Source organism: Hermetia illucens, chromosome 1, assembly GCF_905115235.1.
Source record: "Hermetia illucens chromosome 1, iHerIll2.2.curated.20191125, whole genome shotgun sequence".
In the NCBI taxonomy this organism is placed as follows: Eukaryota; Metazoa; Arthropoda; class Insecta; order Diptera; family Stratiomyidae; genus Hermetia; species Hermetia illucens.
In genome coordinates, this window is record NC_051849.1 from 22,966,233 (window position 1) to 22,988,591 (window position 22,359).

A 22,359-nucleotide genomic window follows, 5' to 3' on the forward strand; every position below is an offset into this window, starting at 1 on the left:
ACAAAAGAAATTGCACTGTGCGCGTTTTTGGATATCGAAGGAGCATTCGACAAGACATCGCACACAGAGATACAGGATGCCCTGAGCCGCAAAGGAGTGGGAAACACCCTGGCACTCTGGACGGGTAAAATGCTAGAAAGCAGACAAATAGAGGTACAAACAGGTACCAATTCTATTATCATGAACACCACTCAAGGCTGTCCACAGGGTGGAGTCCAGGGGGGAATACAAGTCCAGGGCTACGCGGACGACATTGTTCTAATCTGTAGGGGCAAATATGAAGATACCCTATGTGATAAAATCCAAACTGGATTAAGGGTTACTAGTGCCTGGTGCAGGAAGGTGGGACTGCGGATCAACCCAACCAAAACCACCATAGTACCATTCACTAGGAGGCGTAAGCTGGATCACCTGAAAGCCATAACATTACATGATATGGAGGTGAAACGAGAAACAGAGGTCAAATATTTGGGAATCACGCTAGACCAAAAATTACTCTGGAAGACACATGTCGGAAACACTTGTCGAAAAGCCACAAGGGCTCTGATGACTTGCAGATCCATAGCAGGACAAAAAATGGGGTTGCAGCCCGAAGATACTACTTTGGATATATACTGCAATAGTAAGCCCAATGATTACCTATGGAGCGGTAATCTGGGCAGAAAGAACCCAACTCAGCACACAAGCCAGGGAATTACATAAACTCCAAAGGCTGGCTTGCGTGTGTATCAGTGGGGCAGTGGGACATGCCCAACGGCATCCCTGGAGGTCCTTCTGGGATTAACCCCTCTCCATCTGCACATACAGATGCAGGCAAGGAGATCAATATTCAGGATGGCCGGGAATATGAGTGAGGCGGGGAGCTGCCTAAATCGAAGGAAAATTGATATCCTTTCTAGGCGGTATCCCGAATTACTGATACCGAGGGACAACATGACAACGAGGTTTCACTTCGATAAGAAGTTTGAAACACGTTGGAGTAACAAGACAAACTGGCAATTGGGGGATACGAACCCATGCGTACAAAGGATTGCTTAAACCTCACCAAAAAGAACCCCCGAATCATAGTGGGAATTCTCACTGGTCATTGTCGGCTGAACTATCACCTAGGGAAGCTAGGGATATCTACGGACACTGCCTGCAGGTTCTGTGAGGAGGAGGACGAAACCTCTATGCACGTCCTGGGACAGTGTCCGGCACTTGTGCAAAGTAGGTCGAGACATCTGGGAGAACATTTAATACCAGATGCAAAGCTGAAACATCTGGAAGTGGGGAACATACTAAAGTTCCTAACGGTTACAGGCCTGCTTGAGATACTATCATCAACAGGTACACTATAACCAGTAAAAGGGGCACAATAGTTCTTCAAGGACGCGGTGCGACTTTCCCTTAACAGAATAATAGTAATAATGTGTTTGTTTCGATTTTAGCTTGCTAAGAAGTCCATAGTTTGAAATTTTATATTCCAATTTTATTTTAAGGGGAATTCGCATTTTATAAATAAAATGTAACAGTGCATTGGTAAGTTATCTCTCATAAAAACCGTTCTGATTTTGCAATGAATGTTTGCACTTTATTTTGTTCGATAGTGTATATTAACAAATTTCAAAAGTATTACAAACCTCGAAAAGCATTCAACTAGACTTTTATATGGTTTGATAACAGCGGTTCCCTGTTTAATATAATTAAATTTCGATACTCGAAACGTTGACGTCGTTTTCCTACTGAATTGTCAATTTAAGACCAAGTAAACACGTCTGCTGTCAAGTCGCCGGCGAAATTCCGATTCCAAGTAAGTTTGTTTCTTGGTTTCTTCAACCATTTAGAATATAAGAAAACATTGAAATTTTTTGCCGGATACCAGCCGCATAGCAGGTTACAAGGCAACACGTTTATTTGTTCTAAGTGCAGACGGGAAGTAAAAATGCACGTTAGAACTCTTTGCAGATGACGTGTACATTGTTGTGGGTGACATGATTGCATGCTGATTGTGGGCCTACGATTCTGATATAAAACGATTTATGATTCCTCCTCCTCCTTGCAGGTTCCCTGACTAGATCGAAGAAGCAAAATGATCACCGATGTACAACTTGCTGTGTTCTCTAACGTTTTGGGAGTTTTCCTGTTCCTGTTGGTGGTGGCGTATCACTACATCAATGCCAATATGGGCAGGTAAGGAGCGACATATTTGGGTCCTTTTGCATTAATATTTTCATGCAGCAAAGAAATATATGATATAGTATAATTGGGAAATATACGTTGCAATGTGGTTGCTTCTACCATTTCAATATGTACATGATTTTGGACAATGCCGTGGTCAGGAAAGGGTCTTGGTATGTTCCAACTGCTACAACGATGGTATACGCTAGAATCCTCAGTCCATTCGAGTGAAGAGTCGTTTCACTTACGCTGAGTTAACATTTTATATACCATACATGGTGGCTCAAAGCGAGGGAGCTATATTCGGTGTCAGTCTACTTCCACTTGATCGTTAGACGGACTCATTGTCATTCAGATGAGTCTAATCAGTTTCGTTGGAACTTCAGATTCAGACAATATTTTGTACCGTGTTCTGAATAATTGATAACGAACTGTAGTGTGGCTCTCTCAAGTCAAAGAAAATTTGAACGTTATATTGCCACTGCGCTAGCTGCTTCCAGGCGTCGAGCTCAGGCGCAAAGGCCTCCTCTCAGCTTTTGTGTCACTTGCGTACTTTGCCCAGTACGCGCGTCAGTAATGATGTCTGCGCATAGAATGGCTCGATTTTCTGCCGCAACAAACACGCCGAGTAATCCGACACGGATCATTAAAAACCAGGCACTGGAGGAACTCGCCACAGTTGCTAATGAGGCACACGACGTGGGTCCTTCTATTATGGGTACCTGACATCAGTACACCCAACAATCAAGTTACACTTCACCAAGCCCGTCGCCGGAGCAGACCGCTGTGGAACTCTCGGATTTACGTGTGGCCATCGCGCAGCTTCCCAGACTGACACGCGGACTATTACAAAGGCGCTACGCAGCGACCGCGGTCGCTCTTACGCAACACCTGGCCGGATCAAAGGACCCGTTACTCTTGGTATCATACTGAATTCAGTGCCCTGGCCCAACGTTGCAATCAGCCGTTCTCTTTACCTGGCTAAATCTACGGGCACGTCGGAAAACTAAGGTTGCTGGCAATATATTCGGCGACCAACGCCGGCGCTTCCTCTGAAAGCCGTATCTACGGATCGCAACTGCACTCCAACTCGTTTCTTGGTGGACTCCGGCTTCGTGTCCTCCATTATTGCGAAGCGACTCACGCCAGACTATTTACCAAACAAAGTCTTGTGCTTCAGGAACCTAAGGAACGCCCATCACCATATTCAGCACTTACCGCCTCATCTTGGACCTTGGCCTGCGCTGGCCATCCCAATAGCCATTCGTCATCGCTCGTGTTCACACAGTCATCCTCGGAGCCGACGCACTCAAGCACCACGGGTTAATAATTGACCTACGGCACCATTGCTTCCTCGATGACCTCACCAGTCTTCCCCTGATTTGCGCGCTCGGCCCCGCTCCACAAATTCATATCATCAGCACCGACTCTTTTCAATTGAGACTTCGTAAAATTCCGGTGTACAAATATTGACAAATTATCGGTTCTCAAAGACTGCTTTTTTGCCTCGCGGGAGACACCACATCGCATGTTGGAGCGCGGTGTTATTCGGCTTTCTTCGAGTAAGAGGGCCAGCCCTCTGCATATAATGTCCAAGGCTGGCGGCAAGTGGTGTGCTACGGGTGATTACCAAGAACTAAACTCGATTACCCGCTCGGATCGGTATCCACTGTCCATAATAGAAGATCGTTTTTTTCGGTCATCAACCTGCAACGAGTCTTCTACCATATTTCGACCGCTTCCGAGGATGTCTGCAAAACAGCCGTCATCATGCCCTTCAGCCTGTTTGAGTTCGTAGGCATGTCAATGGGGCTGAGAAATGCAGCTCAAATACTGCAGCGGACTTTAAACTACCTCTTCAAGAAACTGGATTTCGACCGCAGCAATTAAGACGAGATTCTGATTTCCGCACACGACCAGGAAGAACAGCAGCGTCACCTCGAGGGATTTTTTTGCTCCTACAGGCAGCCAAGCTCAAATTAAACTGGGACAGATGTCAAATCGGCCTGTCTGAAGTCGTATTCACTGGCTACCACATTAGCAAGAACGATTTTCTTCCACCAGAACTCAAAATCAGTTGGATAATTGAGGCTGACTCCGCGTTTGAGCATTACAAGCAAGGCATCGCTTCTACTGCCAATTAGTCTATCATCAACCCAAAAGACCCACTTCAAACGGGGCTATCGGTGCGGCCTTGGGTCAACAGCAAGCGGACGGCACATGGGCTCCATTAGGCTTCTTCTCAAGGAAGCTTTCGGAGGCTGAACAGCGATATTCCAGTTACGACCGCGAATTTCTCGCCGTTTTCTGGAGGGATGGCAGTTCGTAATATACACCGAGTGTCGCCTGCTTATTTTCGCGCTGATCTAGCGCTCCGACACGGCCTCACCTTATCGGGCCAGGGAGCTCAACTTCATCGGTCAGTTTAACACCCGCCTCGAGTACACGCCTGACGGTCAAAATGTTGTGACAGGCGCGTGAAAACGGTCTCTATGCCCATCTGACTCAGTTCGCGTGCTATTTGCCAGGCATAGGCGAAAGACGAACAACTGCCTCATCTCATCGCCAACGCTGGTTTCAATTTTCACCGACTCCGATCAAGCCGTATTATCGGTTTCACTTTGCCACCAGCCTTTTGACATCATTCACGCACTGAAAGTTCTGGGGGTTTAACCTGCCTGCCGTGTAGGTATAATCCCATGGTCCTCTTCGCACACGGATTGATTTTGGGACCACAATCAGAGCCCCGCCATGACTAGCACAGCGGTACTGGTTTATACTGAGTGCAAGCTCAGCATTCATACCTGGATGCGAGGCCTATCTGACAGCTCTGCCGCAACTAAGGATAGGCACCCGAGTTGTACAGCGCAACTCCACGCTTGAGCTCCGAGGAGCTCTGCCCGCGATGTAGGCATAACCACAACCACCATGAAACCCCCACCAGGGGGCCAACCGCAAATAACCGGGTCGAGAACACATCCTCCAGGAATTCTCCTGGAGCATATGCTCTCAGAGGGCCATCCCGGTTCCCATGGTACCAGATAACCTCCGGTGAGGTTTCGTGGCAGGTTTCATGATGGGGTGTACATTTCGAAATCATTACGATTTGCTGCTCTTCTGCCGAGCGCAACAGCAAATTCTCTCTTGTCACGGAAAACATTCAGGGTCGATATGAGAGAGAGATAAAGTTTGTAAAAGAAGCATACTTGATGGTACGGTTCTTGCAACTCGATCCGGATCAAATGAAGGAAATGTGAAACGCGATTTAGACGATTCAACCTAGCGAATGTCTGTGCTCGACAAGTTTTGCTGCGACAGTATTCTATAGACAAGAGGAGGTGAGAGAGGACGAGCTCGGAAAATTGCAGGCACTATTTTTAATCGGAAAATCTGAAAATATCTGATGTTGTTTTCTTATATTTTTTTACATAATAATAACCAGACGGGGTAGGGAAGTCTCCGCATTTACCATCGCCATCGTTTTCATTGATTTGTAACATAACACATTGTCTTGATGAAAAAGGGCCACGATTTTTTCCTTTAAAAGTTCCAATAACGCTATGCAATAATAGTTGTTGATGGTTTAACTTTTTTTTTTTTGAAAATAACGCATGAATATGATACCATGGGGTTCCTAAAAGGTATTAGCAAAAACTTTTCTTCGGGCGGCTTTCACCGGCCTCTCTCCACTCAGCCGATTGCCTATTGGGTGCTGGTGTGTAATAATGCATCCAGGTTTCATCTATTGTCACATGCCGACACAAGAAGTCCTTTTTATTAGGTTCGAACAGTTCCAACAAATGCTCTAAAACAATAACACGTTGTTTTTGACCCAATGTCAGTACCGCAGCATCCATTTTGAAAACATCTTTATAGACATACAATAGAAATCCACTGCCTTTTTATATGTTTAAAGAGTCAGCTTTATCTCGTAATTTCAGTTTTCGGTCATTAAAAATCATTTTGTGCACTTTTTTGACGTTTTCCTGTGTGGCCACCTCATTTGGACAACCAAAGGGCTTCGCCATCATCAGCTTTCTTATGGCCATTCTTAAATTCGGAAACCACTTTCCAACCGTTGATAAAGCATTTTTTAGGTCAAGTAGCGATGATAAATCAAAACATAAGATCGCTTAGAGTCCTTTTGTTTACTAATAATGAAAATAAAGTCACCAAAACAATTACCACTCAAGTACTAGTGGATGAAATTACGTGAAATTTTGACAAGAATCATTGAAAGTTCATATTTTTTTGAGAATTGTGGGGTCCTAAGTCCGCATCAGCTTGCCGTACCGGACCAAATGGAGAGCAACTTACTCCCTCTTTTTTTGGTCCACAGATCCCTCGTTTAGGGCTTAGCACCCAAACTTTAAAAAAATTTCAGGCGATGACGGCTTTACGGTTTCTTACCAGGGCAGAGGCAAATCGTCAGACGCTGCCTCACTTCTACCCTGGGAGCAGCGTGACCGAACCGGCTCGCAGATGTTATGTGCTCCTTTATATAATTCGCAGAACACAACATGACTACGAATTATATTGAGCGCAAATCCGCTTTATTGACCAGAGCTTGGCCAGAGCTGAAAATATCTTCCGGCATTAAGTTGATGCGGACTTAGGACCCCACAATTCTCAAAAATATTTTTAGCTCTGGCCAAGCTCTGGTCAATAAGGCGAAAACGAGATGGTTTATGCATAGTGGCGACGTCTATACGTTAGGTTGCTGACGTATTGACCCATGTTTTAAGCAAGGAAAAATCATCAAATCTTTATATCTAGAAAAGTTTTATCCTCGGTTACTGTTTAAAAAGTTCATTACTTTAGCGTTTCTATCTGCACAATCCTTTTTTGTCTCTCTCCATATAAGCACGGGGCACTGGCCCATAGGGGACCTTGCTGCTAGGCTCGGCATACCCTACAATTCGCATTGCCGAAGCTGTGGAGAAGGAAGGAAAACCCTCATGCACTTTCTCTGCGATTGCCCAGCTCCGGCTAGAGTCAGACTGCGGACACTGGGTAAACCATTCTTTGGTGACCTCAGAGAGATTTTTAGCTGCAGGGTGGGAGAGCTGGTTTCTTTCGTGAATGCTGCTGGACTCTGTCTTCCTGCTCCCATAACAACAGTCACGGTCTTAGGAGTTTGTGGCATCAAAACGGCGCACCGAACCGCTAATTGGGCTCCTCGGAGCGGCCACTGATACCAACCTCCATATAAGTTTCTATTATTTAAGTTTATACTTGCCAGCAGTAAACTCGTATGCTCAAGGGCATTCACCCTCCTTTTATATTCCAACACAAAACATTATTAATTGGAAAGTTACACTTATCCCTTAATTTTCCAGATTGCGTTACGTTTTTCCCTTTTGTTTTTTTTTCTTCTTAATTTAAATCTTTGATCTCAACAGTTTTATTGATTTTCCTTTTAGCGCGGTAATAACCCGAAAAAGAAAAAATTCTAATGTAAGGTAATAATTTTGAAGAAATGAACGCGTTTGTACATGCCGGAAAGCACCGGCTTGGATTTGCATACACGATTGCGTTGCGCTTCAAGTTTTTGATAAATTGTTTGCCCCCAGAGTGCTACATATTTAACAATAGTCTATTTGCCTAATTTTCGTTCCATCATGACAAATTTTTTGGTGAAACTTAACCAATTCAGTTTGCTTCCGTTTTACATCATGCAAAGAATTCGAAGCACTTTTAATTTCTGTTTGTTGATTTTTCTTTGTTTTCCATTAACACCTGTTTACTATATTTCACAAAATTTTGGCTAACTGTATTTAAAGCGGATCACTTTACACAAATACTACTTACATCAAATCAAACGTAACATTCAAGTGTTTCTATTTAATAGCTAGAGATATTATAGTCAAACTGTTTTACGAACAAAATTAACTTACATTTTTTTCTTGTTTTCTCTTCCAGGGCGCCGTTATCAGTCAAGCATAAATAAGTAAATAAGTAATAAGCGTATATGGGAATCAGGCTGGAGTTACAAGTGTGGCACCATTTACAATTAATTATTTCCTTATTTGGTTTCTTTCCACTCCACTCCACTCTCCATGTTTCAGTTAGTCTGTAAAATCACAAATCATAAAATTAATCTGTAATTTTGTATATGCTAAATGGTTTGATGATAATATATCAATGCTATTCCACAAAGTTTGAATATCATTTTTTTCTTCTAGCGTGCTCCTAAAATTAATAGAATGACTTTAAAAAAATGGCGAAAATCCAAAATTCAGCGTGAGCAGCAGTGTCACCCTACGTCCTTCGACGTAAAAGCGCTGTTTCCAAGCGTACCGATGAAGGAAGCTCTACACTTGTTCGAGCAATGGATTACGACACATGAAAACTCATCCGAATAGAGGAAGAAGGCTAAGTTGTATAAGAAACATTCAGGAATCATCATCATCATCATCAACGGCGCAACAACCGGTATCCGGTCTAGGCATGCCTTAATAAGGAACTCCAGACATCCCGGTTTTGCGCCGAGGTCCACCAATTCGATATCCCTAAAAGCTGTCTGGCGTCCTGACCCACGCCATCGCTCCATCTTAGGCAGGGTCTGCCTCGTCTTCTTTTTCTACCATAGATATTGCCCTTATAGACTTTCCGGGTGGGATCATCCTATTGAGCCGGATTTTATCCACAACCGGACGGTCATGATATCGCTCATAGATTTCGTCATTGTGTAGGCTACGGAATCGTCCATCCTCATGTAGGGGGCCAAAAATTCTTCGGAGGATTCTTCTCTCGAACGTGGCCAAGAGTTCGCAATTTTTCTTGCTAAGAACCCAAGTTTCCGAGGAATACATGAGGACTGGCAAGATCATAGTCTTGTACAGTAAGAGCTTTGACCCTATGGTGAGACGTTTCGAGCGGAACAGTCTTTGTAAGCTGAAATAAGCTCTGTTGGCTGACAACAACCGTGCGCGGATTTCAACATCGTAGTTGTTATCGGTTGTGATTTTCGACCCTAGATAGGAGAAATTGTCAACGATCTCAAAGTTGTATTCTCCTATCCTTATTCTTCTTTGTGTTTGTGTTTGACCAGTGCGGTTTGATGTTGTTGGTTGATTCGTCTTCGGAGCTGACGTTGCCACCGTATATTTTGTCTTGCCTTCATTGATGTGCAGCCCAAGATCTCGCGCCAATCAGCGCCTGCTCGATCTGGATGAAGGCAGTCTGTACGTCTCGGGTGGTTCTTCCCATGATGTCGATATCGTCACCATAGGCCAGTAGTTGGGTGGACTTGAAGAGGATCGTACCTCTTGCATTCACCTCAGCATCACGGATCACTTTCTCGAGGGCCAAGTTAAAGAGGATGCATGATAGCGCATCCCCTTGTCGTAGACCGTTGTTGATGTCGAATGGTCTTGAGAGTGATCCTGCTGCTTTTATCTGGCCTCGAACATTGGTCAGGGTCTGCCTAGTCAGTCTTATTAATTTCGTCGGGATACCGAATTCTCTCATGGCCGTGTACAGTTTTACCCTGGCTATGCTATCATAGGCGGCTTTAAAGTCGATGAACAGATGGTGCAACTGTTGTCCATATTCCAACAGTTTTTCCATCGCCTGCCGCAGAGAGAAAATCTGATCTGTTGCTGATTTGCCTGGAGTGAAGCCTCTTTGGTATGGGCCAATGATGTTCTGGGCGTATGGGGCTATCCGGCCTAGCAAGATAGTGGAGAATATCTTATAGATGGTACTCAGAAACGTGATACCTCTATAATTGCTGCACTGTGTGATATCTCCCTTTTTATGTATGAGACAGATAATGCCTCGTTGTCAATCGTCAGGCATTGATTCGCTGTCCCATACCTTGAGCACAAGTTGATGAACCACTTGGTGTAACTGGTCGCCTCCATATTTAACCAATTCGGCTGTAATTCCATCAGCTCCTGGCGACTTATGGTTTTTTAACCGATGAATTGCACGGACTGTTTCTCCTAAACTTGGTGGTGGCAGTATTTGTCCGTCGTCTTCAGCTGGCGGGACCTCCAACTCGCTGATGTTCTGGTTGTTCAGTAGCTCATCAAAATACTCAACCCATCGCTCTAATATGCCCATTCTGTCGGAAATCAGATTTCCCTCTTTGTCTCGGCAGGATGAGCATCGAGGTGTATAAGACTTCATCCTGCTGACTTGTTGGTAAAACTTCCGTGCCTGGTGCGGTTGCTCCCTGTACTTTTCTAGTTCACAGACTTCTTGGTTCTCCCAGGCTTCCTTTTCCCGTCTGTGAAGTCGCTTCTCCGCTCGACGGAGTTCGTGATAAGTCTCTGCGCGTGCCCGCGTTCTTTGGGAATGCAACATTACGCGGTATGCGGCATTCTACCGTTCCGTTGCTAGCTTGCATTCGTCGTCAAACCAGCCGTTCCGACTCCTTTCGGGGCTGGGGTCAAGTATGCTTGTGGCCGTATCCATGATAACGTTCTTCAGGTGGTTGTGAAGATCATTTGTTGATGCTTCATCTCCAGGCCCTCTGTTGACTGCGGTTATTGCGGCATCCATTTCCCTCTTATAGGTGTCGCGGAGGGTTGTGTGTGGCTTCAGTGTTCACTCTCACCTGATTGTCAGAGGGGATTCTAGGTGGTATTGTTATTCGAGCTCGGAGCACCATGCCAACGAGCTAGTGATCCGAGTCTATATTGGCCCCCCTATATGTTCTGACATTCATCAAGGCTGAGAGGTGGCGGCGTTCGATCAACACGTGGTCAATTTGGTTGAAAGTGGTCCCGTCTGGAGAGGCCCACGTATGTTTGTGGACCGCTTTCCGCGCAAACCAGGTACTTCCAACAACCATTTCGTGTGACCCTGCTAATTGAATAGTCCGCAGTCCGTTATCATTTGTTTTTTCGTGTAAGCTATGGGAGCCAACGTATCGCCTGAATACTAGCTCCTTCCCTACTTGGCTGTTAAAATCTCCAAGTATGATTTTGATATCATATCTGGGACAGGCTTCGAGGGTTCGTTCTACTGCCTCGTAGAAGGTATCCTTCTCCGACTCTGCAGTCTCCTCTGCAGGGGCGTGAACGTTTATGAGGCTTATATTTCTAAACTTGCCTCGCAAGCGCAGAGTGCATAGCCGTTCGCTTATGTTTTCAAAGCCGATAACAGCAGGTTTCATTTTTTGGCTGACTAAGAAACCTACTCCGAGCACATGGTTTACTGGATGACCGCTATAATATATGGTGTTGTGGCTCTTCTCCAGGAAACCGGTCCCTGTCCATTGCATCTCTTGCAACGCTGTTATATCAGCCCTATATTGGGACAGGGTATCGGCTAGCTGCTTATCAGCTTCATCTCTGTACAGGGAGCGCACGTTCCATGAGAAAATGCGCAAATCGTTGTTCCTTTGTCGTTGCCGGGTCCGTCGTTTTAAAATCCGTCCTATCCGAGGCTCCTGTTGTGGCTTCGTAACAAGTTGTTTTCCGTGTAGGGTTGTCAGCCCTACCCAACCCTCAACCTGGAAGACCAGTTGGTACAATTTGTCCCGTTTTTAGGCGCGGGAGACTCGCCTTCATCCTTCTCCGTTTGCAGCTTTTCGTCAAGAAAGAGCTCCCAGCGGTCACCACGTGGAGGTGGAGATAGGGTTTGGTAGTAGGCTGTACTGCTATGGCACCGGTGCAATACATCACCAGGCATAATGCTGTATGTAAAGTTATCCATCAAAACCTTGCATATAAGCATGGGCTTATCACGGGAACATATCCGGTTTACCCATATGAGCCGCAAGCAGTACTTGATAGTTCTGCTTACAGCATGTATTGGGACCGGCAAGTTCTGACTGATCGCCATACCGCACACAACAAGCCTGACGTACTGTTAGTTGACAAGACGGGTCGCTCCGCGTATATTATTGATGTTGCTATCCCCCATAATATAATAGCAACATTGAACGGAAATACGTGGAGAAGAAGGTGAACTATGAGCCATTGGCTCGGGAAATCAAAGAAATTTGGCGTCTCGAGCGCGTGGTTGTAGTTCCCATAATATTGTCAGCTACAGGTATTGTACCTAAATCCCTGACGGCTTCGCTTGATGTTCTGGGACTTTCGCACAGTCTGGTTCAAACCATACAGAAGCACACCATTCTGCATACGTGCTCGATGTTGCGGGGAGCTCTCGACGGATTCTCCCACTGACCTACCACCGGCCACCACCACCAGCGCCCCTTTAGTTTTTAGGTAGGTAGGATCGTCCTAGCCTAAATGCTTGGCACTTAGTGCTAGTATTAGGTAAAATCCGGCATCTGCCGAGATTGTGATAACTCGGAAATAATAATAATCGTTGGCACAACAATCCATATTGGATCAGGACCTTGAAGTGTGTTAGAGCACTTCATTCAAGACCGTAATGGTACACTACAGAACACTGTAGGAGGCAATGTGGTCAGCATTGCGCTCGCCCGAGATTACGAGATTTGAACCGCGACCTTCCGTACGACAACCTTGTGCTCTAACCACTCAGCTTGAAAATTAAACAAGTTTGGAAACCGGAAGATAGGGGCTTCAGGTAGGGATTGGGTTTTAAACTCGAAAAACGGAGGACCTACGGAAATCCTGTTAACTTAATATCGAACAGATGGTCCAAATTATGCGGATATCATTCCTTACGGATCCGTTAGGATTGATGACAAAAGCATACAAGGTATTACGGATTGGCCACTTTTCGTCGTCTCGATTTAAAATAAGCTTTGTGACCACTATGAATGCTTGACACAGCTGGAAAATACCACCTACCAACAAATGTCAAAACTAAGACCGGTTTCGAAAATCACTAACCCAGACCTTTAATTTGATACCCCTCATGACTATATTTGACGAAAACAAAATTTACACCCTTCTTTTGCATTTATGTTTACATAAAACCTTAAAAATGGATACAACAGGTCATCGAAAATCGGATCAAAAAGAAACTATGCCAGGCCTCAAAACAGCAACTTTCAAGACTCTTGAAGGAGGTAAATACAGAACCTGGGCAATGGATAACACTAACCCACTCGGGTCGGACGCAGAACATTAAAAGGTGGCTACATAAACGTGGATTCCGGGTCACCTCGACCAGCAGACGACACCTACTTAGGACCCGATTACAATCAGTCAAGGACAAAAAAGAGTGTACGGAAAAAACCGGCATTTATAAGATCTCCTGCCCAGAGTGTGACAAGATTTACGTAGGGCAAACAAAACGGCCACTCCACACCAGGATGTTAGAACACTTAAGGGGGTCATCCCGTGTGAAGGCTGTTTTTTTTTTTGGCTATCTTTAGCAATTTTTTGTGAAGAACTGGCGAAAGATGCAAATACGAATTTTTCACCATAGATTTAATAATATCTTGAGCGTGCATAGTAATTTTTCTAGCCCGATCACATAGTTCGTTGTTGAAATACAGAGCAATTTAACCACTCATCTTCAAAAAAGGTGTTTTTCTGCTGCCACGCTAGATGGCGCTGCGATCATCTTAGAGAAAAAGTAAACGGCATTTTAATGTACAGACCTAACTACAGTCCGCAAACTAGGATTATTAAAAAATATTAAAAACTAAATTGTTGGTGTCGTGTTAAACTTTTTTTTTTGATTTTAGTGTTTTTTTACGGCTTCTTCAATGAATAAAAAAAACTACTGAACGAATCGCAATTATCCTAGTTTGCGGACCGTAGAAATATGTTCTGAATAAGTCGTGAAAATTTTAAAGAATTTGGTTGGATAGATTTTGGGCTATGGTGGTAGTCGATTTTCAACATGCGGTTTCGAAAAAAAACGCATTTAAAAAGTGGAATGCGATTTTTAGCCATAAAACCTTAACTGACCATTAATCTGCTATACCTAATCCATAAACCTTAGGTTTCTTGAAGAAACACATGTACAGCCTTGGCTTCAATTCTTGTCCTTTTAGCGAAGTCATTCGAACGTCATTCGGACCGATAAATACGAGCTTTATTACGCGATCGGCATAAATCTGGCATGTGACTTATCACGTGTTTAACACTACAATTTCCGAATGACTCCGAATATCAAAAAATCACTTTGCCAATATATTCTACACTAGATACAATTGATGCAAAAAAAAAAATTCGATTCCGCGGATCGGACACACGGGATGACCCCCTTAAACGAGGCCTAATCCGTTAAAAATAAGAATAAGCCACCCACCTTGGGGTTCCAAGCAAAATGGGGTCTACATTTTTTTTCATCAAATATAGTCATGCGGGGTATCAAATGAAAGGTCTCGGTCAGTATTTTTCGAAGCTCTTAGTTTTAACATTTGTTTGAAAGGTAAACGGACCCATTCTCAGAAACTACTCAACCCTAAAATCTGAAAAAAATCATGAAGCTGCCACTGTGTGGTGTCTAGGTTGCGAAATACCCTACGTACCGATATCTGTTCAAATAAAGTTAATAATAATTCCAGCACGAACAACATAAGGTATAACATAGAGCATGATCCTATCAAGTTTAATGGAAATCGCGCTATCACTACCAAAGTTACATTAGGTCAAAGTGGTCGCTTCTTTGCAAATTCAAGACTGAATGTGCATATTCTCACATCTTCTTCTTTTTCTTCAGCCTTTGTCCCGTTGACAAGCGGGGTCGGTTCGTCGTGATCGGCTTCGCCATTTGGCTCTATCGAATGCCTGATCTGGGTGCAACCTCGAGGCTTTTGAATCCCCATCCAGCGTATCAAGCCACCGTTGCTTAGGTCTGCCTTTTGGTCGTTTACCATCGACTTCGATGTTCAGACCAATCTTGGCAAGTGAATTCTCGTTTGCACGAATTGCGTGACCATACCATCGAAGACGCCTCTCTCGCAACTTTTCCACGATCGGTGCAACCCCATAACGATCGCGGATATCCTCATTTCGGATGTGATCTAAACGTGTGACGCCACTAGTTCAACGTAGCATCTTCGTCTCCATTACCGCAAGACGCCGTTCATTGTCTTTTATAGTCGGCCAACACTCAGAACCATAGAGAGCGACGGGACGGACGACATTGCGGTAAATTTTAGATTTGAGACGTTCGTTGATACGTCGATCACAAAGGACACCAGTTGTGATACGCCACTTCATCCAGGTTGCGTTAATGCGTGAAGCAATTTCATAACGCAGCTCTCCATTGGCTGATAGCGTTGACCGGAGGTATTTAAATCGCTCAGTTCTGAACAGATCACTACCGCTAACAGTGATTGTGCCTGTTTCATGGGGATCGGTCGTCAAAAATTCAGTTTTGTTTAAATTCAATCTGAGACCGTGTTGCATGAGGCGATCACTCCATTTTTGAACAAGTTGCTCGAGATCATTTTTGCTATCAGATGCTAGGAAAACATCATCTGCATAAAGCAATGTGTAGGGCGCTGGACGTTGGATATCCCGTGTGACGGTGTCCATAACAAGGACAAAGAGGAGTGGTGAGAGGGCACTTCCTTGATGAACTCCAACAGAGACACGAAGCGATTTTGATACACCCGCCATACTTCGAACTTTACTTTTCGGATCGTGGTAGAGCAATTGAACCCAGCGCACGAGTTCTTCTGGCACGAAGTGTTGTCGTAAAGCATACCAGATGAGTTCGTGCGGTACACGGTCAAACGCTTTCTCTAGATCCAGAAAGGCAATGTAAAGAGGGCGATGCTTCTCACGGTGTTTCTCCATGAGTAACCGCGCAGCGTGTATTGCGTCAGTAGTTCCGCAGTTCTTGACAAATCCGGCTTGATTCACGGTTATTTCAACGATTTCGCGAATACGGTTGTCAAGAATGCGTTAAAAAATCTTCATGGTATGGGAAAGTAACCGGATCGGACGGTAATTTGAACATTCTGCTGGGCTACCTTTCTTTTTCCATATTGGAACAGTGGTACTTTTTTGCCAGTCAGATGGTGTTCTTCCTTCCTGAATAACCCGGTTAAAGAATTCACTGAGCCACAGTGTTGGGTCCCAGCTCTTCGCTTTCCAGAGCTCAGATGCGATGTCGTCAGGTCCTGTTGCTTTCCCCGATTTCATTTGTTTTATTGCCTCCTTCTCACATAATATATGCATATATTACGTGCTACGTTCTAATGGGACAAATGCACACTCAATTGTCGTTATAAAAGAAATACACAAAACCTTTCATAACAGAAGCGTCCAGCTTCCGGCTTCCCGACTTGTTTCATCTGAATTGGCAATTTCAGATTTCATTTTTTTCCCGAATCCTGTGAAATTCCAAAGATACCTGCCTTTAAAATTTTTCTCGTTTGCTGCCGATTTCCCAGTATTTTTTGCCTCGATTTTGCAATATTACTTTGCAGTCCATTATTCCCTGTACAACTGTGATCACGAATTTCGCTTCTCTTCATGGAATCTGCCCAATAAGTACATATTGGCGTTTTAGGGTTTTCAAAAGTTTCTCCTGTTTTCGTCAATCTTCGAACCTTTTTCGATCCGACCTATATCCATACATATATATATCAAAGAGCAGTTTTTTCCTATTGAATATATGAGTACTATAGTGAGTATAGGGACGGCGCTATCCTTCCCGTAAATAAAAGAGTTGTACGATATTCAGTTTCAGGAAACTTTCACTTCAATTAATCGATGTCCAATTAGGGCAGTTGTTAAAGGGGGAATGAACGTGTAAATAGCAAAAAGGCCTTACATAACGAACCGACGATACAACCCAAGCTTATCAATCTGTGCACCTCTGCATGTATGGAAGAAAGTATCCCCATATGAACTCTTTCCGCGAACTTGCTTTGCCATATGCCATCATACTTTCCATCCATCGCGAAAAAAATCAATTCTGAATGCATCCAAGTTTAGATTGATTTGTTATCAACAATGCGTATGTAGGGCACAGATGGATAGATGAAGGACCAGTGGAGCAGATTGAGGTAGTAAAGTCAAACGCTAGGATCGGGTATATTGGCAATAGTGGGGAGTAACAAATTTAATTTTAAACCAATTTTAAATTCATGGAAAACTTGGATGGCTATGTGTGTATATATTTTCATATGTATATAGCCGAATAAGTCGTGGAAATTATCCGAATATATTCATAAAATAAATATTGGCTTGACTAATGCGGTTGCATTTCTGCATGTTGTATTTGTGAAGCCGGAAATTTCGGTAGGGCCTAGAGGCTTCATCATACTAATCAAATTAGGAAATCAAAAGCGATAATAGGGCGGTATTGTATTTTGGACATTAGTAAATTTTGTCATGCTATATTTAATTTAGAGGACTTTGTAGAGAGGATAATTTATTGGTTGGCCAAGTTGACAATGTGAGTATTATTTTCTAGGATTCCAGAATTAGAATTAAATTAATACAATAATTCATTTTTAAGGTTTTCTCTGTTCTGTGGGGCTTTTACCCACTAAAACCACCCGCTAATTCCTGTCCTCTTCCCCGCGGAACCACTATAAAGCATTTCGTCGCGGGGTGGACATGGCTTCAGCCTCTCCCTTCGTCCATCGATTGCATTCGTAATCGCGCCTTTTTCGCCTCCTCTGTCTCTCTTAATCTGCACTGAATCCACCCTATAGTGTCGTTCACTGCATTCCAACTCTACTGGCATGCAATCATTTTCCCAATTATATTTTCCGGTGCTACTGTTCCTCCCAATGTCCCCTCTAGACTTTACATTTTCTCAGCAAATCTAGGACAATGGAAGGAAACATGCTCCGGGTCTTCCGGAATACCGTCGCAGCTAGTTGGGTGAGCTGACCAGTTTAAATCTATAGAGGTATTTACGGTCACTGCCATGTCCTGTGAGAAACTGCGTGAGATCATAGTTTATTTCACCACGAGTTCTCTGCGTCTACACATTGATGCTGGGAATCAATCTGTGGGTCCCTCGACCCTTTTTCACCTGTTCCTATCGTTGCCGTCACCTGTTTAACTGTTTCGGCGTTTTTCATTTGCGTATCAGAGGAAGAATCGGGACCATCATAGAAACGTGCCATCTCATCGGTCCTTACACCGCTTCCTTGATAAGAACCGCTTCTGTTTTACTCTCCGCGAGTGCAAGACTTGCATCTTTCAGCCATTTCTTTATAGCAGTGATTGCTTGGGATGAATATAAATCCACATCCACCAGATCTTTTGCAGCAACAATCAGCGCTATGCCATCGGCGTAACCCACTATTGCGGCCTCGCTAGCAACTGAGACATTGAGGTCATCATTATACATGATGTTCCACACTAGCGGTCCCAGCACAGAACTCTGTGTAACACCCGCGGAGACAATGTATTCCCTGGCTTTATTGCCTGTGTCGTATCAGAGCCTTCTATTTATTAACTAGCTGTCGACTAGCGCCGTTAAGTAACTGCTTACACCAATCGCCGCCAATGACCTCCTTATAAGGTTTCAACTGGCAGATTCGAACGAATTTTGCATATCAAGGGTAATCACAGCACAACACTTGCTAGTACCACGCCTTCCGTGCATCGCATTTCCAACTAAGCCAGTGACCAATTTGATGGCATCGACCGTTGATCTGGCCGTACGGAAGTCGAATTGTCGGCTGATAAGCCTCCGAGGCTCTCTACAGCCGGGAGCAATCTGCTGTAGATTATTCTCTCCAACATTTTCCCCATAGTGTCCAATAGACATATAGGCCTGTAGGAAGATGGTTCACCAGGTCAAAGCAACAATATAACCTTTGTTTTTCCATGTCTCAGAAAAGATTCCATTCGCCAAGCATGCTTCAAACAACTCTACGAATATTTCTGGTACCGACTTAACGGTCAGATTAAGGGCTTTGTTTGGTATACGGTCGAGGCCGGGCGCTTTGTTGTCTTTCAGCCTACCCCAAATCTTCAGTAATTCTTTCGTTGTTACTGGGGGTATTACAGTCACATCTAAAGATATCTATAGACTGTAACTCCTTGTGCTCCTCTGAGGGAACAAACCGTGAAAGATTTTCAGTAGGAGATCGGGACATGTAATTTGTGAAGCTGTCTGACCTCTAAATCTCCCCATCACAACTTTGTAGGTGCTTCCCCATGGGTCTATATTCGCATTTGTGCAGAGTTACTTGAAGCAATCCCTCTTGGAGGTTAGATATTGTCTTCTATTATATATATATTTCAGGAGCAACTTACTGTCAGTAGCTTTGTACTGATGCAGGAAGTAAGTTGCTCCCGAAATATATAGCTTTGTACTGATGAAGGGAGTAAGTTGTTTACGAAATATATATATACATAATAAAAAATAAAATTGTATAATGGTTTGGAGTAAGCTGCTGGTCTATCAATTTTAGTCCCTCTTGCTTCGCTGTATAGCCAGGTTCAGGTTTCTTCGAGTTTCCTTGTAAGCTCGTGCGTTCACCTCCTGGCCAATTCTACCCATTGGTCTCTGAGTCGTTCGTTTGGCTGAATGGCACGCCGACCGAGGATCTGACAATTTACTGTTCCACAAGCAACTGCGCCTTCTACTGGGGAAGGTACAACGTCTCGGTATCGACGATTTGCATGCCTTCGCGATACACCCCGTGATATGGAGGGCTTTTTCTGAGGGTGTACCTTGCATAGTGTCCTGGTCTAACCACACATCTATGAACGTTTACTCGTCAATTGCTTTCGCTCACTGCTGTTCCAGGACATATCTCGAGCTAGTGAAGGACTAACAAAAGTCGGATTAACAACCGAGCCGGACCCCCTTTTCCGGTAAGTACTAACCTGACCGTCGTTAGCCAATATGATATCTAAGTGCACGAAAGCCTCCTAGAGACAACGCCCTCTTGCATTCGTCAGTGAACTTCTCCATTCTGTGGTCCATGCATTGAAGTCACCGGCGATAACTTTTGGTTTCCGTCCTTTTGCATCCAGAACCAATCCGTCCAGCATATCTTCGAATTTGGCCAACGTCAGACTTGGAATACCATAGCAGCTGTAGACCTATATTCCATCTATTTTTGTCCATACGAACCCACTTGTGGACTACCTCATACATTCCTGTATGACTTGGTCCCTGAATGCCCACAAGGCCGCCCCACCTGTTGGATCGGCTACTCAAACATTATTGTTAGGGTTTCTATAGGGCTCGCTTATTATAACCACTTGCGCCTCTAATTCGTGGGAGGTCTGCGAGAGCAGATCTTGCTCGACCCTACAGTGATTAATGTTGATTTGGATAAACCTCCTTTTTTTGTTGCATTTAGCGCCTTTTTGAACTCGGGACACTTGCCGATTCTGGCAACAAGCCCGTTGTCCTGGCCCTCCTTTTCATCACACAACATGCATTTGGGATCCTTGTTACAATCCCGAGCAATATGACGTGTTTCACCACAATGTCTGCATCGGCTAGACCGATTAACCTCACTTGTGCACACTCTCGCTAGATGTCCGTACGAGAGACACTTGAGGCATCTTTTCAATGTGATTTGCTCTCTAAGGCAATAGACTACCCATCCAATACGGACCCTTCCGATATTTATCAGCATGCGGGCTACTTTTGCTGGTAGCCGAATGGTCGCCGTCTGTGCATCTCCATAAACCTTTCTGAGGCTTACAATGGAATAGGTGCAGTTTTAATTGCTCCGCTAAGGCAGTGCAGATTCCCGCATTAGAAGTGACCTCATCTGCCTTCATCCAGATCGAGCAGGCGGCGCGAGATCTTGGGCTGCACATCAATGAAGGCAAGACAAAATATATGGTGGCAACGTCAGCACCGAAGACGAATCAACCAACAACATCAAACCGCACTGGTCAAACACAAACACGAACAAGAATAAGGATAGGAGAATACAACTTTGAGACCGTTGACAATTTCTCCTATCTAGGGTCGAAAGTCACAACCGATAACAACTACGATGATGAAATCCGCGCACGGTTGTTGTCGCCAACAGAGCCTATTTCAGCTTACAAAGACTGTTCCGCTCGAAACGTCTCACCATAGGGTCAAAGCTCTTACTGTACAAGACTATGATTTTGCCAGTCCTCATGTATTCCTCGGAAACTTGGGTTCTCAGCAAGAAAAATTGCGAACTCTTGGGCGCGTTCGAGAGAAGAATCCTCCGAAGAATTTTTGGCCCCCTACATGAGGATGGACGATTCCGTAGCCTACACAATGACGAAATCTATGAGCGATACCATGACCGTCCGGTTGTGGATAAAATCCGGCTCAATAGGTTACGGTGGGCGGGTCACTTAATCCGTATGGATGAGGATGATCCAGCCCGGAAAGTCTGTAAGGGCAATATCTATGGTAGGAAAAGAAGACGAGGCAGACCCTGCCTAAGATGGAGCGATGGCGTGGGCCAGGACGCCAAACAGCTTTTAGGGATATCGAATTGGTGGACCTCGGCGCAAAACCGGGATGTCTGGAGTTCCTTATTAAGGCAGGCCTAGACCGGATACCGGTTGTTGCGCCGTTGATGATGATGATGATGACGGCAGCCCCTTCCCCAAGTGAATTTTTGACTTGGCCCCGGAAGTCTTCGGACCTTCTCAGTTTCAGCATGAAAGCTCCTTTTTGACCCGATGTGCTAGGTTAAAAAGCCTTCCTGTCTAAGCTATTTGTAGCATTAGATGGCACGGCGGTCAAGCTGTCGACAAAGCCGCTGGTATTGAGGTTCCGAGCCCTTGCACCCTAAGTATATGAACCTTCTATTCGTCCATATTGGTTTATTATTAACCTTCTCATAGCTATTTTTATCCACGAGTGGGCGTTTTTCTCTCACCTACCCGACCTGCACAAAAATATGCCCATGCATGCACACCTTCGAGTGCTACAAGTACATATTGATAAACATCCGCCAAGCATTTTCTTATCCGCACCAAAGAACTCGGAGATCTGGCAACTCATCACAAAGTCCGTCTATCTGTCTGTCTGTCCGTCACACGGATTTTTCTCAGAGACGATTATAGCAATTGACTCCAAATTTGATGGAAAGGAGGGAACTGTGAACACTCACGCATAAAATAAGTTGCATCCTTTTGCATCGAATTTAATGGGGAGTCCCCATATGTACAAAAGGGGGTGTACATTTTTTTTTCACCAAATATAGCCATGTGAGGTGTCAAAGGAAAGGTATCGATTAGTACTTTTCGAAGTCGCTAATTTTGACATCTAGTGGAAAGGTGGGGATTGCGGGGAATCGAAAGTGATCATTTTTTAAACCCATTCTTAGACACTACCCAACCGAAAAATCTCAAAAAAATTAATAGGCTGCCTCTATATGGTGCCTAAGCTCCTATCCTTTAAAATAAAGTA

General features: G+C 44.3%; 1 protein-coding gene across 2 annotated transcripts; it reads left to right on the top strand.

Moving 5' to 3' along the window:
• Positions 1-1,655: 1,655 nt before the first annotated feature.
• LOC119647171 (dolichyl-diphosphooligosaccharide--protein glycosyltransferase subunit 4) lies at positions 1,656-8,319 on the top strand. 2 transcript variants are annotated; one of them, XM_038047976.1, is made up of 4 exons: positions 1,656-1,792; positions 2,045-2,172; positions 7,584-7,622; positions 8,083-8,319. In XM_038047976.1, the coding sequence occupies exons 2-4, from the start codon at positions 2,072-2,074 to the stop codon at positions 8,108-8,110; spliced, it is 168 nt and encodes a 55-aa protein (XP_037903904.1). In that variant the 5' UTR covers positions 1,656-1,792; positions 2,045-2,071; the 3' UTR covers positions 8,111-8,319. The 2 variants fall into 2 exon arrangements, with proteins under 2 accessions (XP_037903904.1, XP_037903905.1); XM_038047977.1 differs by lacking the exons at positions 7,584-7,622; positions 8,083-8,319 and having other exon boundaries at positions 2,045-2,176.
• The last annotated feature ends 14,040 nt before the right edge of the window (positions 8,320-22,359 follow it).